Consider the following 17,351-nt stretch of genomic DNA (forward strand, 5'->3'; position numbering starts at 1 on the left):
TTGTGTTTCAAAATGTGCAGCACCACACAGGGATCTCAACAGGGAGTCTTTTAGAAACAAAATCACCACCACCATTTTTACCATATTTGTTGAGGGTATGTACTGCATTAGTTTGGAAATATTCCATAAAACAAAGTATATCATCAAATGGTGTACAATTAATACACTGAGTGTGCATACAGCACATAATTTAAATGAGATGCTTCTGTATTGGCTTAGAATTTTATTGATGATTCATCTTGCATTAGTACTAAAAGACTTAATAGCATCTTCATGGTTGTATGCTTCAGACAGAAAACTGTGGAATCTTCTAACTTCAGTAAAGACAATTTTAGCAACTAGCCGTGAGAAAACAGTGATATTTCAATCATTAAATCCCAAAGATGCTTTTTTCAAGAGGCAACTGGACTTTCTTGTTTTTCTTTGAAGACGCTTCGCTTCTCATCCAAGAAGCGTCTTCAGCTCTGAGGAAGTTTCTTGGATGAGAAGCGAAACGTCCTCAAAGAAAAAACAAGAAAGTCCAGTTGCCTCTTGAAAAAAGCACCTTTGGGACAACCATGACCTGGATGATTGAGAATCTCCAGACATTCAAGCATGAAGCTAAATTCATTTCAACCCAATTACTTAAAAGGCCTTGAGGTTGGGTGGCACATAACCTCGGTGGTTGACAACAGTTGATAACATTCAGCAGAATTAATGAGATTGTGCAAAATAAAGAATAACTAGTGACATGGTCTGTACTGTAAAAAAATGATGTCCAATAATCATGTATTCCTAAAACTTTCTTTTGCTGTGAAAGAATGAATTTTATGAATATAGCTATAAAACAAGTGATGTCCATGGATTCGTATCTTGATCAGGGAATACAATGTAACTGATAGGTCTTATCAATTAAACCTCCAAGAACTCAAGTAGGCATGGAAAATCTTTGGCCAATTCACAATGGCCTTAGTTGTCCACACTTCCTTTGCTTTCTTATTAGGATATTTACTTCCATCACTTTATTCTTGCCTTATGTTTCCTATCATTCAGATCATAGTTTCCAAGTCTTTTATTGTCATGCTTCAATCCCCCCCTTTATGCTTTCTGTATAAGAGATGAGAGCAAGCTAAGATGCATCTCTAGTGTTATGGCCTTTTATAAACCTAAGGCTCAAAATGGAGATCTGATACCAGGTCTGATAGACTGGGGAGCTGTCAGGCAATCAGACAATTGTGGCAGTTGAGAGTCAATGAACCAGAACAGGTGGGATCGAACTCAAATCATAGGGGGCCTGATCCAGAATCCTAGTCCAAGAATATATCAACAATTATGAAGGGAAGGGCCGAAATAGTCAGCTCTTTTCCTCAAGAGACAACTCCCTAATTATGTTATGCCAGGAACCAGGGCTATGTAAGAGTAACCTCAAAACTCTTTTCTTGTTGGGAACAGCTTCCTGTTTCAGGATGGGCATGCCATTGGCTTCTTGTTCTTGTCTCCTTGCCAGACAACTTGAACATCTGGTTATAACCCTGGACTCAATTCCTGGATTTTTCTGCCTTGGCCTGGCTGTTCTCACTGGCAATTTGCCCCGATTAAAAGGTAAGAATTGACTTTCTCTGTAGCACTCTTATTTATTACCTCTTAAAGTGCTATGTCTGCTCCTTAACTGTTGCATAAACCCCCTGCCCCTTCTTCTGTTTAAACTGGCCTCCCAGACAATTTTCTTTTGTTGCCCTGAACAGAACGGAGCTGGAAAGCAGGTCAATGGGGTGGGAAGGGAATGGGGATTTTGCAATATCCTTCCCCTGCCATGCCCACAAAGCCGCATCATGCCCACCAAGCCACGGCCACAGAACCAGTAGTAATTTTTTTTGAATCCCACTGCCTAGCACCGTTTTTCATAATAAGATGGCAATGACAAATGAATACTCACCATTTAGTATATACGAGCAGATTATTACCATACAGTAGTTTACAGAAGTAACTAGCTGACATCACAAAAGTGAAACATTTTAATATTTACCTTGAGACGGGAAAACTAAATATATATTCAAAGCAACATTAAAAAGTTCCTTTGTCCTATGGCAGCATTGATCTTTTAAGAAAATAAAGTGTATGAATACAACCACTCATCCAATTGCCATGACTTTAATGCCATTTAGGTTCTGGAAATCATTCCAAAGAAAGATTGGATCCCTTGTGTTTTTTTAAAAAAAAGTATTTTTCAGTCCTACATGAAAGATGCTTTACTACTATGAAAACCTGAAAATTTATTTTATTTCTTCTTCAGCAGTTGAAAGATTTTCAGGTTCTGAGCTTTTAGTAGCCTCTGTAGGTGCTATATGATTAGAACCATTGTAAAATTTTGAAAACCACATGTAATCATTCTTAGGTGCAGAATGTAGAGCAATGCATTTATCGATATGGCTTTTAGGAAAGCGACCTAGAATGGAATTTTTAATATCTGGATATTGGACAAATGAAGACTGATAAACAGAATGGTAGGCATTGCTGCTCGGAATTTGTTCATGGGCCAAAAAATAGTAGTTTTGCGAATAGTGTTGACGCTTATCTTGAAATTTTCTTACTCCTAGTCCCTAAAAGAAATGAGAAGGCATTTATTTTAGATAGCATGTTCTGTATTACGTTAGCAAACTATCAGGAAAGGCTTTACTAAAAGATCTTGGCTAGCATTTTGACAATTAACTTACTATTTCTGAAACTTATTCTCATCTGATACATAGCAAAAGTAAGCCTTTGCAACCTCACTGCAGTAGAAGTGTGGACTTCATAAAAACATGCAGTATCTTGGCAAGACCAATCTCTTTTCGTTAAGCGCAAAAGAGATGCGTAATTCCTTCATTCATTACTGAATAGATTTTTAATATATATCTGTTTCTAATTGAAGTTGACCTTGTACTGTATATTTCGGAGTACAAGACGTACCTTTTTCCCTCAAAAGAGGCTGAAAATCTGGGTGCGTCTTACACACTGAATACAGCATCTTTTTTGGCTCCTGAAACCCTGTCCCCTTCACCAAAATAGCTGTGCATAGCTTGTAGGAGGCTTTCAGAGAGCTCCTGGGGGCTGGGGAGGGCAGAAATGAGTAAAAAACTGGCTGTTTTTTGCTCAATTTTGCCGCCCCCCCCGCTCCCAAGAGCACTTTATGAACTTCCTAATTGCGGCATGCCCATGGTCACGTGATTTACATTCAAATGCTTGACAACTGACTCTCACTTATGATGGTTGTAGTGTCCTGGAGTCATGTAATCCATTTTTGCAACCTTTTGACAAGCAAAGTCAATGGGTAAACCAGATTTACTTAACCATGTTACTAATTTAGTAATTACTGAATGCAGTGAGTCGCTTAATAAATGTGGCAAGAAAAGTTGTAAAATGGGCAAACTCACTTAACAAATGTCTTACTTAGCAACATAAATTTTGGGTTGAATTGTGGTCATAAATTGAGGACTACCTGTATACATATGCCTCTACATTTTCAAGAACTAAATAAAGATCCTAGAGTACACAGGTGTCAAACTCGATCACGTCACGTATCGTGACGTTTTTTGCCTTTGCAGAGCTGGGGCGGGCATAGCCTACGCATGATGCATCTGGCTTGCGGCCTGCCAGTTTGACTGGCCTGCTCTAATAGGTCCCAAATTTGGGGGAAATATGAATTGCCCTACTAAATAATAAATGCTATTAATATACTTAAATTAATAGCCTATAAGTTGATATATTATCAAGTTTAGTTATGTATTATAACTGGGAAAAAAATTAAATAAGCAGTCATCAATTTTGCAATTCAACTTAGAGGAAGGAAATTCTGTAATACAGAATGAATATAAATATTATATTACATATCTTACAGAGAATTATTAAAAATCATTCTTAAGAAAATATCATTAAAACAGAATACTTACACAATCTAAATACTCTCCCATGGTCAATAAACAATGTCTATTGTCATGGATTGAAAATGGAAATGTATTTACCGGTTTCTAAAAGAAAATGAAAAAAAGTCTTGTGCATTCATTAAGCAGGAACATAGCTTTCATGTTATACAGAAATTAAAATTACATGCATATATAAATATGTGATACAAACCCACTGTTTCTATTAGTAAAGAATATACACTATATTAATAATTGAATTTAATTTCATCTAATCTTAAGCATACAGTGTTATTGAATTAATCAACTTTATTTTTATGGGAACAAATTACTAAAATAATTTCAAGTTATCTTTTAGAGCAGTGTTTTTCAACCTTGACAACTTGAAGATGTCTGGACTTCAACTCCCAGAATTCCCCAGCCAGCATTCGCTGGCTGGGGAATTCTGGGACTTGAAGTCCGGACAGCTTCAAGTTGCCAAGGTTGAAAAACACTGTTTTAGAGGCTTACTTCTGAGTCCACTGCTAATAAAAACTGAACTTCAAGAGAAACTCTTAATTAAATCAACCTGAGATTTAGGAGCTCCGTACAGAATCCTGATGCTATATATTAAATGGCAGAACATGTATTTAAAAGGATTAAGTCCCAAATCTAGAAAGCATGGATGCATGCTATATTTTACAAGAGCCTAATAATGTCAATATTCTTAATTTAGAATCATAAAATCAAATAACCAAGCAGTGTATTTACCTAAAATAAAGAATAATTTTAGGTGTTCAAATTATAAGCAGAATATAGAGCAGAAAAGGACATTTATCTAAGTTTATCTAAATCTTCTCAGGATTGTGTTAGGAACTAAAGGACAACAAACAGAACAATACATTTCTAATTTTTTGTTACTAATATTTTTCAGATTTTCCACATTCAAATTATTACAGGTGCATAAAAATAGTACAGTTGGTAAGCCTCTATCTTCTCTCCAAATAAACCGATGGCATTACTTGAAAGAAAAGTTCTGTAAAAGCTTGGGCAGTCCTTCTTTAAAGAATTGGTACCACTCAGCTAATTAATATGCCGAGCTAATTAATATACATACATACATACACACATGTATGTATGTAAATGTGTATATGTATATATGTAATACAATATTTCTCTTTCTCTGTGTGTATATCTTCTATGTTTAGGACAGTTACTACAATTGATTGGACAATATACTGTGATATATCATTAAATGTTCATGATTTTATTTAATTCAGCAATTTTAACTCTCAAAATGTCCTTCAGACAGATTAGTGGATCCAGTATCAAATTAAAAATATAAAGGGCATTGCACAATATACAATATTCTTTATTGCCCAAGTGTGATTGGGCATACAAGGAATTTGTCTCCAATGCATAAGCTCTTTGTGTCTATACAAATGACAAAGTACTATAACCATAAGATACCAATAGTAGAAGGTAATAGGAGAAGATGAGAAAATAATACAATACAGCCCTACTACATGGAGTTGGAACAGTTTATGTCTTGGATGTGAGAGGTCTGTAGATATTTTTTCAGCCCTCTTTCTGGCTTGTGCATTATACAGGACCTCAATGGAAAGCAGGCTGGTTGCAATTGTTTTTTCTGCAGTCCTAACTATCCGTTGAAGTCTGTCGGGTTGGATTGGGTTGTTGGAGAAGTACAAATGACAGATTCAATAATTCCTCTGTAAACCAATTAATAAAAATGGAGATCCATATTTGTCCTAAGCTTGTCCAAAAACCTTATCTTTACCATACCCAAGGCCTTTTCTGCAACTAATGGAATTGTGGATTCCCTTTTTTTTGAATGTGTAACTAAAATATCAATATTATCTGAGCTTTTTCATCCTTTTATAAAAAAATCAGATGGCACAATAGACAACTAAAAATCACGTTTTTTGTAATCCACATCCGAAGTTTATTGTAGAAATTCCGGCAACAACTTGTACTAAATTGGGAAAATTGTACTCCAGCAATAATAAATACAATAAATAATAAAATCTCCAGCAATATAGGAGTGCAAGAAGGTCAAGATATGTCTTATATCACTCAACAGGATAGCTATCAAGACCAGGAATTTTTCTGTTTCATATATTTAATATACCTATTACTCCCTAAATAGAAAAAGGTGTAGCTTGATATTAGCTTGATCGCATGTAATCTTTGAAAAAACTCTGTATCTTTTTACAAAAGACCAATTTCTTCCTTGGTTATTTCACTCAGCACTACATACTGATGTACTATTTTAGAGTAATTATATAGTTTGTTCCAAGCATCATTAATAACAGAATTGTTATTACTTAATTGCTGCTATTTCAGTCAAGAGGTCAATAATTGATCAGGTCTTTCATCTCATCTTTCATCTCATTCCCCATATGCTTGCTTTTTTACAATTCAGTGAATATGCTGTATATACTTCACAAAGGAAATTAAGTTCCAATTTTGCAGACATGAAAGGTTCATATAATTCCAGCTAACAGTGTTCAGATATATATGCCATAGGGAAGTAGCTTCTGTTTCTTTAGTTTAAATGATCCCAGATCAATAAACATTCTGCAATCTCTAGATTGAAAACTTTCCATATCAGAATCTAGGGGAAAAAATTAAAATCTCAGGGGGAAAAAAGACATTGTCTTTAATATCCCGTTCTATACACAGATCTAAAAAATGCATTCCACTCTGGTTACCCTGCTTGCCAACCTAAGTATATATGGCCCTGTATTATAGATATTAAAAATCTCATAATAGGATTTGAATTCTGTACTGAATAGCAATGGAAGCACACACAATTAGCAGTTTTAATTTGTAGCTTATATTTCAGCTGCATTTAAAAAAAATCTCCGGTATATGTAAATTTGTCCCCAAAGATTGACATAGACTGATCTTGCTCAACTCCTCTCAGAAGAGTATCTGATTTAAGACTATAAATAATGGAAACTAATATATTTCTTGTAACCAATATATAGTTTTAACTGTTTGTAATTTATGAAACACTACAAAATAGAGAAAGCCATGTAAAAACCTTTAGAAAATCTGCATTTTTCTTTCCTACTGTTACATATTTCCTATTGCCAATTAATAAACTGTAGCATATCCTTGTAAAAGAACAAGTGTGTTAGATTCAGTTACTTTTAAAAACCATTACTAATTATTGTATGAAAGTGTCAAGGGTGTACTTCAGAGTTCAGAGGTAGGATCATCAGGGTTATTTAAAATATTTATAAATGAATTGGATCACAGTTTAAAAATATGACTGTAAAATCTACAGACAATACCAAAATAGAAGTGAGTTAATAAACACCCTAGAAGACAGTATCACAACCCAAAAGAATCTTATATGTTAAAATTATAAATCTTATAATTTATAAAATAAAACAATGGGTGGAATTAAATAAAATGAAATTTAAAAGGGACAAGTACAAAGTTATACATTTAAGTAGGGAAAATCCAAATCATAAGCATAAAATGGGAAGGGATCAAACTACTGGTAAGCAGCAATACATGAAGTAAACATCTGGCAGTCTTGATACATCTTTAGTTGAACATGAGCTTCCAAAAAGCAAAAGCAATTCTAAGATGCTTCAAGAGAAATATAGAGTCCAAGCCTCAGTCAAGTCATAATTCTTCCCTATTTTGCTTTGATCACATCACATTTAGTTTATTGCATCCTGTTCTGGGCACATTTTAGGAAGGGCATTGACTAATATGCAAAGGGAAAAGGGAATGAGATAAAGAGACTGGAGAGAAACCCTAAGGATCAAGTGGAGGAATTGGATATGTGGAGCATGAAGAACAGAAGACTGCAGAGACATGAAAACTGTTTTCAAATATCTGAAGGGCTGTCATTTAAAAGATGGGCCAGAATTGTTCAGTTTTGTTCTAGGACAAGAAACAATGGATTTAAAACACAAGGAAGTGGGTTTTATAGCATAAATAAATATATGTTGCAGCAATCAAAGACCATTCATACTAGATTTGATAAACCAATAAAGTGTAACCCAAACAATTTTCACAAGAATTGCCTATTTTTTGCTTTATTACTTAATATATATAAAGTGTGCTTGAAATTACTATAGAACACCTACCAGATTACAAAAACACTCAGATATTAGATTTAAAATGTCTCCTTCTCCATGAAAACATAGCACAAGACATTACATTGATCAAAATGAATGAAAAGTTCATACACTGCACTGAGTCCTAGGTTACTTAACCATAACTGACTTTGAATAAGTTCACACCATTAAACTAAAATCCATGGTTTTATAAAATGTAATGGCTGGATTCATACAGTGAATTAAATCACAATGTAGTTTCTTCAGTTTTGGATTACCATGTTGTGTGAACATTGAGTAAGTAATTAGAGATAAAACCTTTTCAGTAGTGGCACCCTGTCTCTACAACTTTTGTTTCAAGGAATTTTGACTGCCATTCTTTTTCTTTTCTTTTTGGCATGAGGTAACAAATTTGTTATTTAACCAAACCTAACCAAATAGTTTATACTGCAAATCTATTATTCCTTTTTGGGATTAAAACATGTAAAATAAATAGACATTTATAGATATGTTATATCAACCTACATGTTACTTTTAGTCTATTGAAATATCTGATTTGCAATTGTGTCTGTTAGACATTGTCCTATTTTCTTTTTTCAATTCTGAAAGCTATTGTGACGGTTTAGGCTGAAGAGCAGCTAAAAAGTGGCATGCATACATAAATGAAAAGGAACTTGGAACAACTAGTGGGAATGAGCAGAGTTCTGATACATGCCACTTGGTCATTTTTATACGACAACGCCTGCCAAGAAGTACGGCTTATATTTATTGCTCCATCCATGGTTAGCTAATTATTAGTTAATTCCTGGTTTCTGTGTACAAACCAATTATGCACAGGGGCATCTAAGGTTGTTATCCACACCTGGATTCAGGAGGAGTTAAAAAAGAGTGATTAAGCATATTGATCAACATGCTAGTTATTATCAGATATGCCGGTATTAAAAAGCAAAGAAGTAAGTGCCATACTTTGATATAAACACATGCATACTCTATCACTCCATATAAAACAATCTTTTTCTGTTTTGGGTATAAATAGAAAGCAAAGTAAACTGCCATTTTTTATTAGAATAGACAGCTAAGCTAAAGCTTTACGGCTCTGTAAGAACAATAAAAAACTCCAGGTGCTATAAAATCATTTCATTACTATCTAGCACATTTCAGACACAAATCCTTCCTCAAGGGCTAATTTCAAAATTCCTCCTATAAATTCCATATCAGTTTTTGTTAGAAACTGTGCTGTATAAAAAGTTTTGAAGAAATAAAACCTCTTAAGGATGGATTTGTATACTATCTAAAATATAATAAACAATTTTATCAAGAGCCTGAAGCATTTTTGTGTCTTTGCTTCTTTCTCGTTTTTTTGATGTTATGAAGGGATTAGTGTTAAGCCTATGGTGACCTCATCCCAAACTGACCTTGATTAAGTGTTCTGGAATTTCTGGCTCCTTGGAGAATTTGAAGCAAATATAAAGGAATTTGTACTGTTCATATCAAAAAGTGCTACAGCATATGTCAGTGATCAGGTCAGACCATACTTATCTATAGACCATAGGTTTGAGAAAAGACAGACATGTTTGCTTAGCAAATGTCTATATAAACATATAATGTCTATATAAACTGCCCTTACACTTTCATAGAATGTAAGGATAGTTTATATGGAGAAAATGATTTTAATTTGTATTCTTCTAACAAATGAATGGAATATTAATATCACTAAGGTACATTATAAAAGCCAGATTATGGTAGCTTTATTTTAATTTACTGTATTTGTTAAAAGGCATAGGCAAATGACTTTAAGTCATGAGTTGAAAATTCTGAATAAACAGAAATGTAGCATTGAGATAAACACAATTTCACTACATTTTACTGGCAAGTGCTTATTTAGCAGCTAAAAAGAATTATACATTTAATAGATTTATCACTTTCACTGTACCTCAGTGCCTTCCCCCATGATAAATATTTGTGTGATGGCATGTGATTAAAACTACACAACTAACAAATAAAATTGCTGAGATTTGTAGTTTTGGATATTCACTCCAGATTTTGCTTGGTGTTTTGCCTCTGTAAACCCTCTAAAGGAATGTCTAGACAACTCAGAACAAGTTTTGATACCCACTTTGCCTATGGAAGTCTGATTAGCTAAAAAAAGGGAGGGAGGGAGGGAGGGAGGGAGGGAGGGAGGGAGAGAGAGAGAGAGAGAGAGAGAGAGAGAGAGAGAGAGAGAGAGAGAGAGAGAGAGAGAGAGAGAAGGGGGTGGGGAGGATTGATGTGCTCACAACAGCCCAGGGACTGCAACCAATCTGAAAACTCCTGCATTGGTTTTGAAATTCCAAATTAGATTTTAATGTACCTGCAAATCTGTTAAAGTCAGAAACAGCCTGAGAAAACACTGGTCTGTTACTATAACAGTACTAGCTTAGCTACATCTTAAAATTGAGAAATTTAAAAATGTAAAACAAACTTATTCGAATTTGTGCTTAACTGGAGTATCGTAAAAATTAGGAAAATACTTACTTTCTCACGTTCTTTGTACATCTGTGGCACATTTTTTCCAGTTTGACAATTGGCATCTATATTAAATATCTGCTTTTGCATTGTAGCTGTAAGAGATTCTGGATATATTTGCAGGTTTTCACACTGTTTGAACTGCAAAACACAAACAAAATAATCTATACAATTCAATACTTAAAAAATGAACACGAGATTCTATAGTAGTATTGTTTGTATTACAGCAACACCTAGAGGCCCTATATAGAAGCAAAATCTCATTCTATTTTCACTTTATAAAAATAACATAAATCATTTCTATTTTCCAAGTTACATGATATATAAAAATTAATATATTTTACACACACACACACACACACACACCTTGGTTGATTGGATTTGAACAAAATTATTCGATTTATGTGCCACCCATCTCATCTGGGGAGGTCATATCAAATTCATGTTGGAAGCACCAAGGCACTTCCAGGTTGAAAGGATTAGCCGGTGACATCATCGTTGTCTGGAGGAAGCCCAATTGGGGGGGTCTTTTCATGTTTCCAATAGGACATGAGCTGGAGCAAAGGGTGGGCTCACCCCGACTCTCAGCGAGATACAAATGTTAAAGTCAGTAGACATTAAAATCATATAACAATAAATTTAAAAGTGCAAGTAAAAGAAAGGGAGGATAGGGAGAGGAAGCACAAAGGACACAGAAAAGGGAGGGATCATCTACAACAGAGTAAGAACTGTAACTGCCACTATGTGCGACATACAGGCTGAAGACCAGCAGATCATCAATGAACAACAAATAGTCAGATGACATGATCAAAACTTAATCTTACAACACATGGACAAAGTCAACCATAGAACACCATTAAAAAGAGACAATAAACTAAGAATGAAACAAAAATCAGAAAATATATTCTATAGTAACTAACAGCCAGAAAACCACAGATTAATATCAGAAAAGCAATCAAGCAGAAAGCAATAGCCTGATCAAAGAACTACTAAGGAGAAAACCACACCTCCACCAACACTGGCAGGCAAGCCACTGCAGATAAATAGGGAGCAAATCTTACACTCACTAGAACTGAGGATGTTAACTAATAGGTTAATGAAACATCTGCAAGCAAACACGAGCTTTGAAGAGAATCAAGGACTCCACATGAATTTCTGTACTATGTTAATATTGAGTTTCTTAAAAATGGAAAATAGATAGAAAATACATATAATTTAGATTTATAAAGTTGTCCAACTCAATATTGATTCAATGTACAAATTAAAAACAGTTACAATACCTACAAGCAAAATAAGAAGTACAATGTACATAAAGGACTAAACAGACATACCATAATTGAAACACGCTGCATGCCAATGGGCAAACTCCCCCTCAGTTTGCATGGGAAAAACTGTTTTTAAAAAAGCACTTAAGGCTTGAATGGAATCTAAACCTCTGGGGGGAAAATAATCCAAAAAAGAGGTATTGTCACAGAGACTGTGCACTTCTTAGGTCCCTTCAAATGACATTATTTAAGGGATAGGCACACCTTCTCTGTCAGATCTTACAGGGCAGAAACAGGAGAGAGACAACTGCTTCAGAGAGCCAGACCTTATGCACAGAGGCTTTATTTCAATTATACATGCCAGGTCAGCAGCCTCATTCATGAGTTAGTTACAGAAGAGGGAAGACTTGTTGTACACCAATCTGTTGTTTGATTGCAAGAGTTCAGAGCAACTGAGGATCTAGTTACCTAGCAATGGAACTGAACAGTGGAAGCTGGAAGGCATAACTGGCATCAAATATTGACTGAGACATTAATATGTGCAAAACTGGTAAAAAGGTATAGATAATAAGCGTTAACTCATAAGAAATGAATGAAAGTCGAAAGAAACAAAACGGCTTTTTGTGCATCTAGCCACTTTGTGGGAATGTTATCTAGAAGTTGAGTGTGTCAGAAGAAACATAAAAAATATGTGTCAAAAGAAACATAAAAATATAGTGGGAATATGGTAATTAAGTGTGCAGGATAAGACAAGAAGCATCTTGAGAATTAATGGGTACTGAATGAATGTGGATTAAATACAAAAGTGATTGACTAGTATAAAGGAAGTACATTAAAGCAGTTTGGTCATACAAAGAGAATAAATGAGGATTGCAAAACAAACGCATGAACAAAGAGAATCGAATGGAAGATTCATAAAGATGTGGATAGGCAGATTTGATGAGATTCTCAAAGAGAACTGTGAGAACAGCAAAGAACAAAAAGCAATGTAAAATGTATGAATTCAGCCAATTTTACTCAATGAAATAATGTTGAACAAATTATCCCTTAGCGCAGTACATAACCAATTAAGTATTATCATAGGAATAAAAAAGACAATTCATAAGAATAAAAGGCAAGCATGTTTGACAAGGAGGGTTGCTATTAAGGCCAAATTAAAAGTGAAAAGGAAACATAATAAAGTATATCTCTAGCATGATTGCATTGTACATATTTTCAACAAGAGCTTTCATAAGTAAGTTTTACTTTGCATGATGTAGAACAATAGCTCTCTACATTCAATATGAAACAAATAATCTATATTAACACCATTCCTTATTAAAGCACAAGAGCAATTTGGCATTTCATAACAATAACAGTTACTGCTTCTATTGTATCATATACCCCCATTAGATCAAGAAAATGAGCCATTCTCTTGCGAAAAGGGGAAAAAATAGTGGAGGGGGAGGGGAGAGAAGCAAATTAAGTAAGATTGCATGAAGAAGGGAAAATAAATTGGAGGGTGGAAAAGGATGGAGGAGTGAAATGCTAAATTGTATACAAAGAAAAGCATTACTATTATATATAATTCTTCTATATCACAATTATACTTTCTTCAAATAAAAATGAAAAACTGTTTAAGAAACCATTTTTGGAGGGTGATGCTGTTAACTGGTAACATTTTGCACAGACATCAGTAATACTGGGGCAGATAAATATTTGTGTATATGTTAGACTTGCAAGTGTTATACTCAATATATTTCAAATTATTCCTTATTCTTCTGCCTCCTTTCCTCCAAGCAATCAGAGCAACATTTACTATAGATTGCTCTTCTTCTCTTACAAATCTGGTGTGACAAAACTAGGATGAACAAAAAAGGGTCACTTCCTCCAAGATATTATAACTTTTACACGCACAAGCTCTTGGTCACACTCAAGGGAAGAGGACAAGATTATTTCCATATTAATTTTAAACTTTTAATCTATTCCACCCAGGCATGTGCTGTGCGAATTATAATTGTTTCATAAGGTTTGAAATTTCCTTAAATCACACAAGGAGACACAGGGCAATACTTCGCTAAGAGGGAATGCTTTTAGTGCTTTCGTGCAAAAGACAGACTGCATTTACACCACAGAGGCTGGGATTAAAAAAAAACCGAAGGGCGAAACACAAGCATCTTTCCTTGGACGAAGCAACATTTGGTACCCCTAGATCGGAAAGTTTACGCCTTTTTCTTTTCCGCGGACCGTCTCTCCTTCAGGCTAGGGCTCTTCCTTGCCTCCACGTGCCAAATCGACCAAGTGAGCCGGACTCTGGCCTGACCGTTGCCACCTTCCTTACCCAGATACCGTCCCGGGTGGTGCTTGGATTGGCCCGACTCCCTTTCGGCATGGTGAGGAAGCTGAGGCTAAGCCCTCCGATAAGGACTCCTCGCGTGTGGAGATTAATTTCGCCAGGGAACCAGAAGGAAGGGTCGCCTCCTCCTCCTCCTCCTCCGAGGAGAAAGAAAAATAAGAGCAAAAGGTGCAGGAGGCAGTTCTGGTTGCCAGGGCTACCGTTGTCAAGTTCCTTGCCTCTGAGTCATGCTGAGGGACTCCCCCCCTCCTTCTGTTGCGTCCAGCGCTCCGAATGGCTTTCCCGACCATTGAAAAAAAAGGCGGGAAATTGCTTCTGCGTCTCTACTTTTCTGCTTGAGGTAGTTTCTGTCTTTTAAAGAGCTTCCAGCGGACATCTAAAGAGCTCGAGTTGATGCAGGGAAATCGTCAGGCCAAGAATTAAAGAAAGGTGAAGGAATTGTTTTGAGGCGGGCGTGAACAGGCTCCAGGGAGAATATTATCCTTCATTAGTATGGAGCGATGCCAACTCGCATCTCTCGGCAAGAGAAATAGTCAAGTCTCTGAATGTGGCTTCTCAGGCAAATATATTATGTGATAATTGAATTGCGCGATTTAATTTATTGGTGAAACTGATCTAATTGTTGCATCACATGTTCCTGTCACAAATTTTCATCAAAACTTAAAAAATAATAAGCCGCTTGGAGTCACCGAGAGTAGGACGGCTATATACATTTTCTTCATAAATACAATAAACAGCATGAGCTATAAAATGTTTTTAGAAGTTGCTGACATGGAAAATACATGGTTGAGTGGTAGTTTCTTACAGTGACCATTTAGGAGAAAGCTGATGATTAGGATTTCTACCGCAAAGGAATGACTGGAAGAAAAAGGTGGGAGGGAATGACCAATGTTCATATGCTCATTTATCAGCTCAAATACACATAGACTTCAATTTACAACAGTTCATTTAGTGACTGAAGTTACAACAGTACTGAAGTTACTTATGACCATTTTTCACACTCGCAGCTATTGCACCATCCCCATGGTCACGTGACTCATATTTAGTGTTGCAGTGTCCCAAGGTCATGTGATTACCTTTTTCAAAACTGACAAGTCAATGGAGAAGCCAGATTCACTTCACAACAGTGTTATTTAACAACTGCCCTAATACACTTAACTCTGCCAAGAAAAATCGTAAAGTGGGGCAAAATTCACTTAACTAATCTCCTGCTTAGCAACAGAAATTTTGTGCTCAATTATGGTTATAAGTCGCGGACTACCTGCAATTGTATGTATGTACTGTAGATATTGGGAGACATTTAAATGTGGATTCTATTAGTGTTTAGTTCTGTAGCAATCTTTTATGGATCAATTATGGTCCATGTTAAATAAGCAGACCTTTTGTACTTCATTTCTTATTTCAAAGTTTTTGACCTCATCTAGAGGTCAATTTTTCCACAAACCCAATGTCATACTTAAAATCAACTTCATAATTTTAGTGTATTTTTCAGTGTATAAAACATAATAACTTATAAAATAACTCTGTTTAGAAAAATACATTATCCTAGATTGCTTTATAATTCCCTGCTGTGATTTCTTCTTGCCCAATTACTTCATATTCCTACTGGAGGCAATGAGACATTCTGTGAATAAGGCAAGATAATATTTTTTACTTTTACAAAGAGAAAACACCAAGTTAAAGAAGTCCCTAGAAAATTGGCAGTCAGATGCTCTAAACTTTTTTGGTTGAAATCTTAAGAATATTTAATAGGCTCTCACAAAATACAGTAGTTGCCATGGAAAAGCTTTTTCAAAATGTCTGTCATAGTGGTTAAGAACACTACTAAGAGAAAATATGCTACCAAAACTTCATCCTTACATTTTTTAAATTTATGCTTTAGTTTTCTACTTTTTTATGTTTTAGTATTTTACTTTTGCATCTATATTCTTTGTTTTTATCAGCTTGCAAATGTGAACTAATTATGTTTATAATTTTAAAAAATTCAACAGTAAAAACAAAATCAATAATCTATGAAGTAGATTATGGCCATCACAAACAGTAATGCATAGTTACAATGATCATATGTCCTTTATTATAAAGGAAATTCAATGTTTCAGAAATCTGTTTATTAGACTGATTTTTTTCAAAATCTCACTTTTGTTCTTTAATGCAGTCTTTCACATTCATGTCAAAATATGGAATTTGAATTTCAGATATTTTGATTAGCATGTCTTTTTGTTTTGCTCCTGAAGTTTCCTTTGTAGGCCAAAGTTATAAATAATTAACAGTTTAATCTTAATGAACCTTTTTCAGATCTGCTCATTTTTCACTTTTGTCCTTTTATGTTTGCCATTTTTATAATAGGCTTTCTGCTGTGACTATCGTCTGTCATGCTCCTGAATAAATTTCACCTCTACTTCAAGCAATAGTCCTATATTCTCTGGAAAATCTGGCTTGGATCAAACCAATAATTTCTTCTTTATTTATTAAATTTATATGCCTCTCGCCTCACTGTCAAGCAACTCTGAGTGGCTTCCAAACATAAAAATAAAGATACAAAACAGTAAATAGTAATATTATCAAAGCTTAAATAAATTTAAAAAACCAGAATACAACGGAATAATGATGATCTTCCTATTTCACTATCTTCAATATGGAATATCCCCATTGGGGGTCTAGGCCAATTGGCAAAGCCAGGTTTTGAGGCTGTTAAGGAAGGTCAAGAGGATGGGGGTGTATCTCACCTTGAGGGACATAATATTCTGGAGGATGGAAGCCACAGCAGAAAAGGGGCCTTCTCTTGGAGCCTACAAACCAGACCCTTTTAAATTAATGTTTGTAGCATGCCCCTTCTGCCAGAATGAACAGGGCAGGCCAGTTCCACTGGAGAAACACCGTTCCTTAGGTAGCTTGACCTATGCCATAAAGTTTTGCATTCCCTTTTGTTGGAAGAAATGTCCTTCTGGGTTCGGCTCCAAGTGGGGAAAAAGACACTAGAGACATGGAGGCTGCTTGGAAAGATGGTTTTAATAGTGGACAGGACCGCATGGCTTGAGCCCTGAACAGAAAAGGTGATCACATGCTTCAATGTTGGGGAGAAGAGAAAGAAAGGGAAGGGGCTTGCTAGGCTTTTTATAACCTGTTCAGTCCCACCTCTCTGTTTCCTGTTCCTGTGTAAGAAATGTATTCTGATTGGTTGTCAGACTCACATGGGCCCATGCAGGGGCAACTCTCTAGGCTGAGTCCAGGTTTGGTTGAATTCTGAGAGTTCTCAGATGCCATGTGGTCAGTTCATTCCCATCCCCCT

The 17,351-nt window shown here is 35.4% G+C and overlaps 1 protein-coding gene across 5 annotated transcripts; it reads right to left on the bottom strand.

The window, feature by feature from the left end:
* Positions 1–2,241: 2,241 nt before the first annotated feature.
* TEX36 (testis expressed 36) lies at positions 2,242–14,181 on the bottom strand. 5 transcript variants are annotated; one of them, XM_081954823.1, is made up of 5 exons: positions 14,048–14,181; positions 11,530–11,641; positions 10,472–10,603; positions 3,909–3,986; positions 2,242–2,579 (listed from the first exon to the last, which is right to left on the bottom strand). In XM_081954823.1, the coding sequence occupies exons 3-5, from the start codon at positions 10,550–10,552 to the stop codon at positions 2,253–2,255; spliced, it is 486 nt and encodes a 161-aa protein (XP_081810949.1). In that variant the 5' UTR covers positions 10,553–10,603; positions 11,530–11,641; positions 14,048–14,181; the 3' UTR covers positions 2,242–2,252. The 5 variants fall into 5 exon arrangements, with proteins under 5 accessions (XP_081810949.1, XP_081810947.1, XP_081810948.1 ...); XM_081954821.1 differs by lacking the exon at positions 11,530–11,641 and having other exon boundaries at positions 14,048–14,154; XM_081954822.1 differs by lacking the exons at positions 11,530–11,641; positions 14,048–14,181 and adding an exon at positions 13,913–14,045.
* Between the last annotated feature and the right edge of the window lie 3,170 nt (positions 14,182–17,351).

This window comes from Natrix helvetica, assembly GCF_964273705.1.
Source record: "Natrix helvetica genome assembly, chromosome: 5".
NCBI classification, from domain to species: Eukaryota; Metazoa; Chordata; class Lepidosauria; order Squamata; family Natricidae; genus Natrix; species Natrix helvetica.

Excerpts from the sequence above, each read along its gene's own strand:
- TEX36 (XM_081954820.1), bottom strand. The coding sequence starts at position 10,882 with ATGAGATGGGTGGCACATAAATCGAATAATTTTGTTCAAATCCAATCA. Across the intron at positions 10,604-10,828 it reads TTCAAATCCAATCAACCAAG|TTCAAACAGTGTGAAAACCT; the intron begins GTGTGTGTGTGT and ends TGTGTTTTGCAG. Across the intron at positions 2,580-3,908 it reads TGGGAGAGTATTTAGATTGT|GGACTAGGAGTAAGAAAATT; the intron begins GTAAGTATTCTG and ends CATTTCTTTTAG.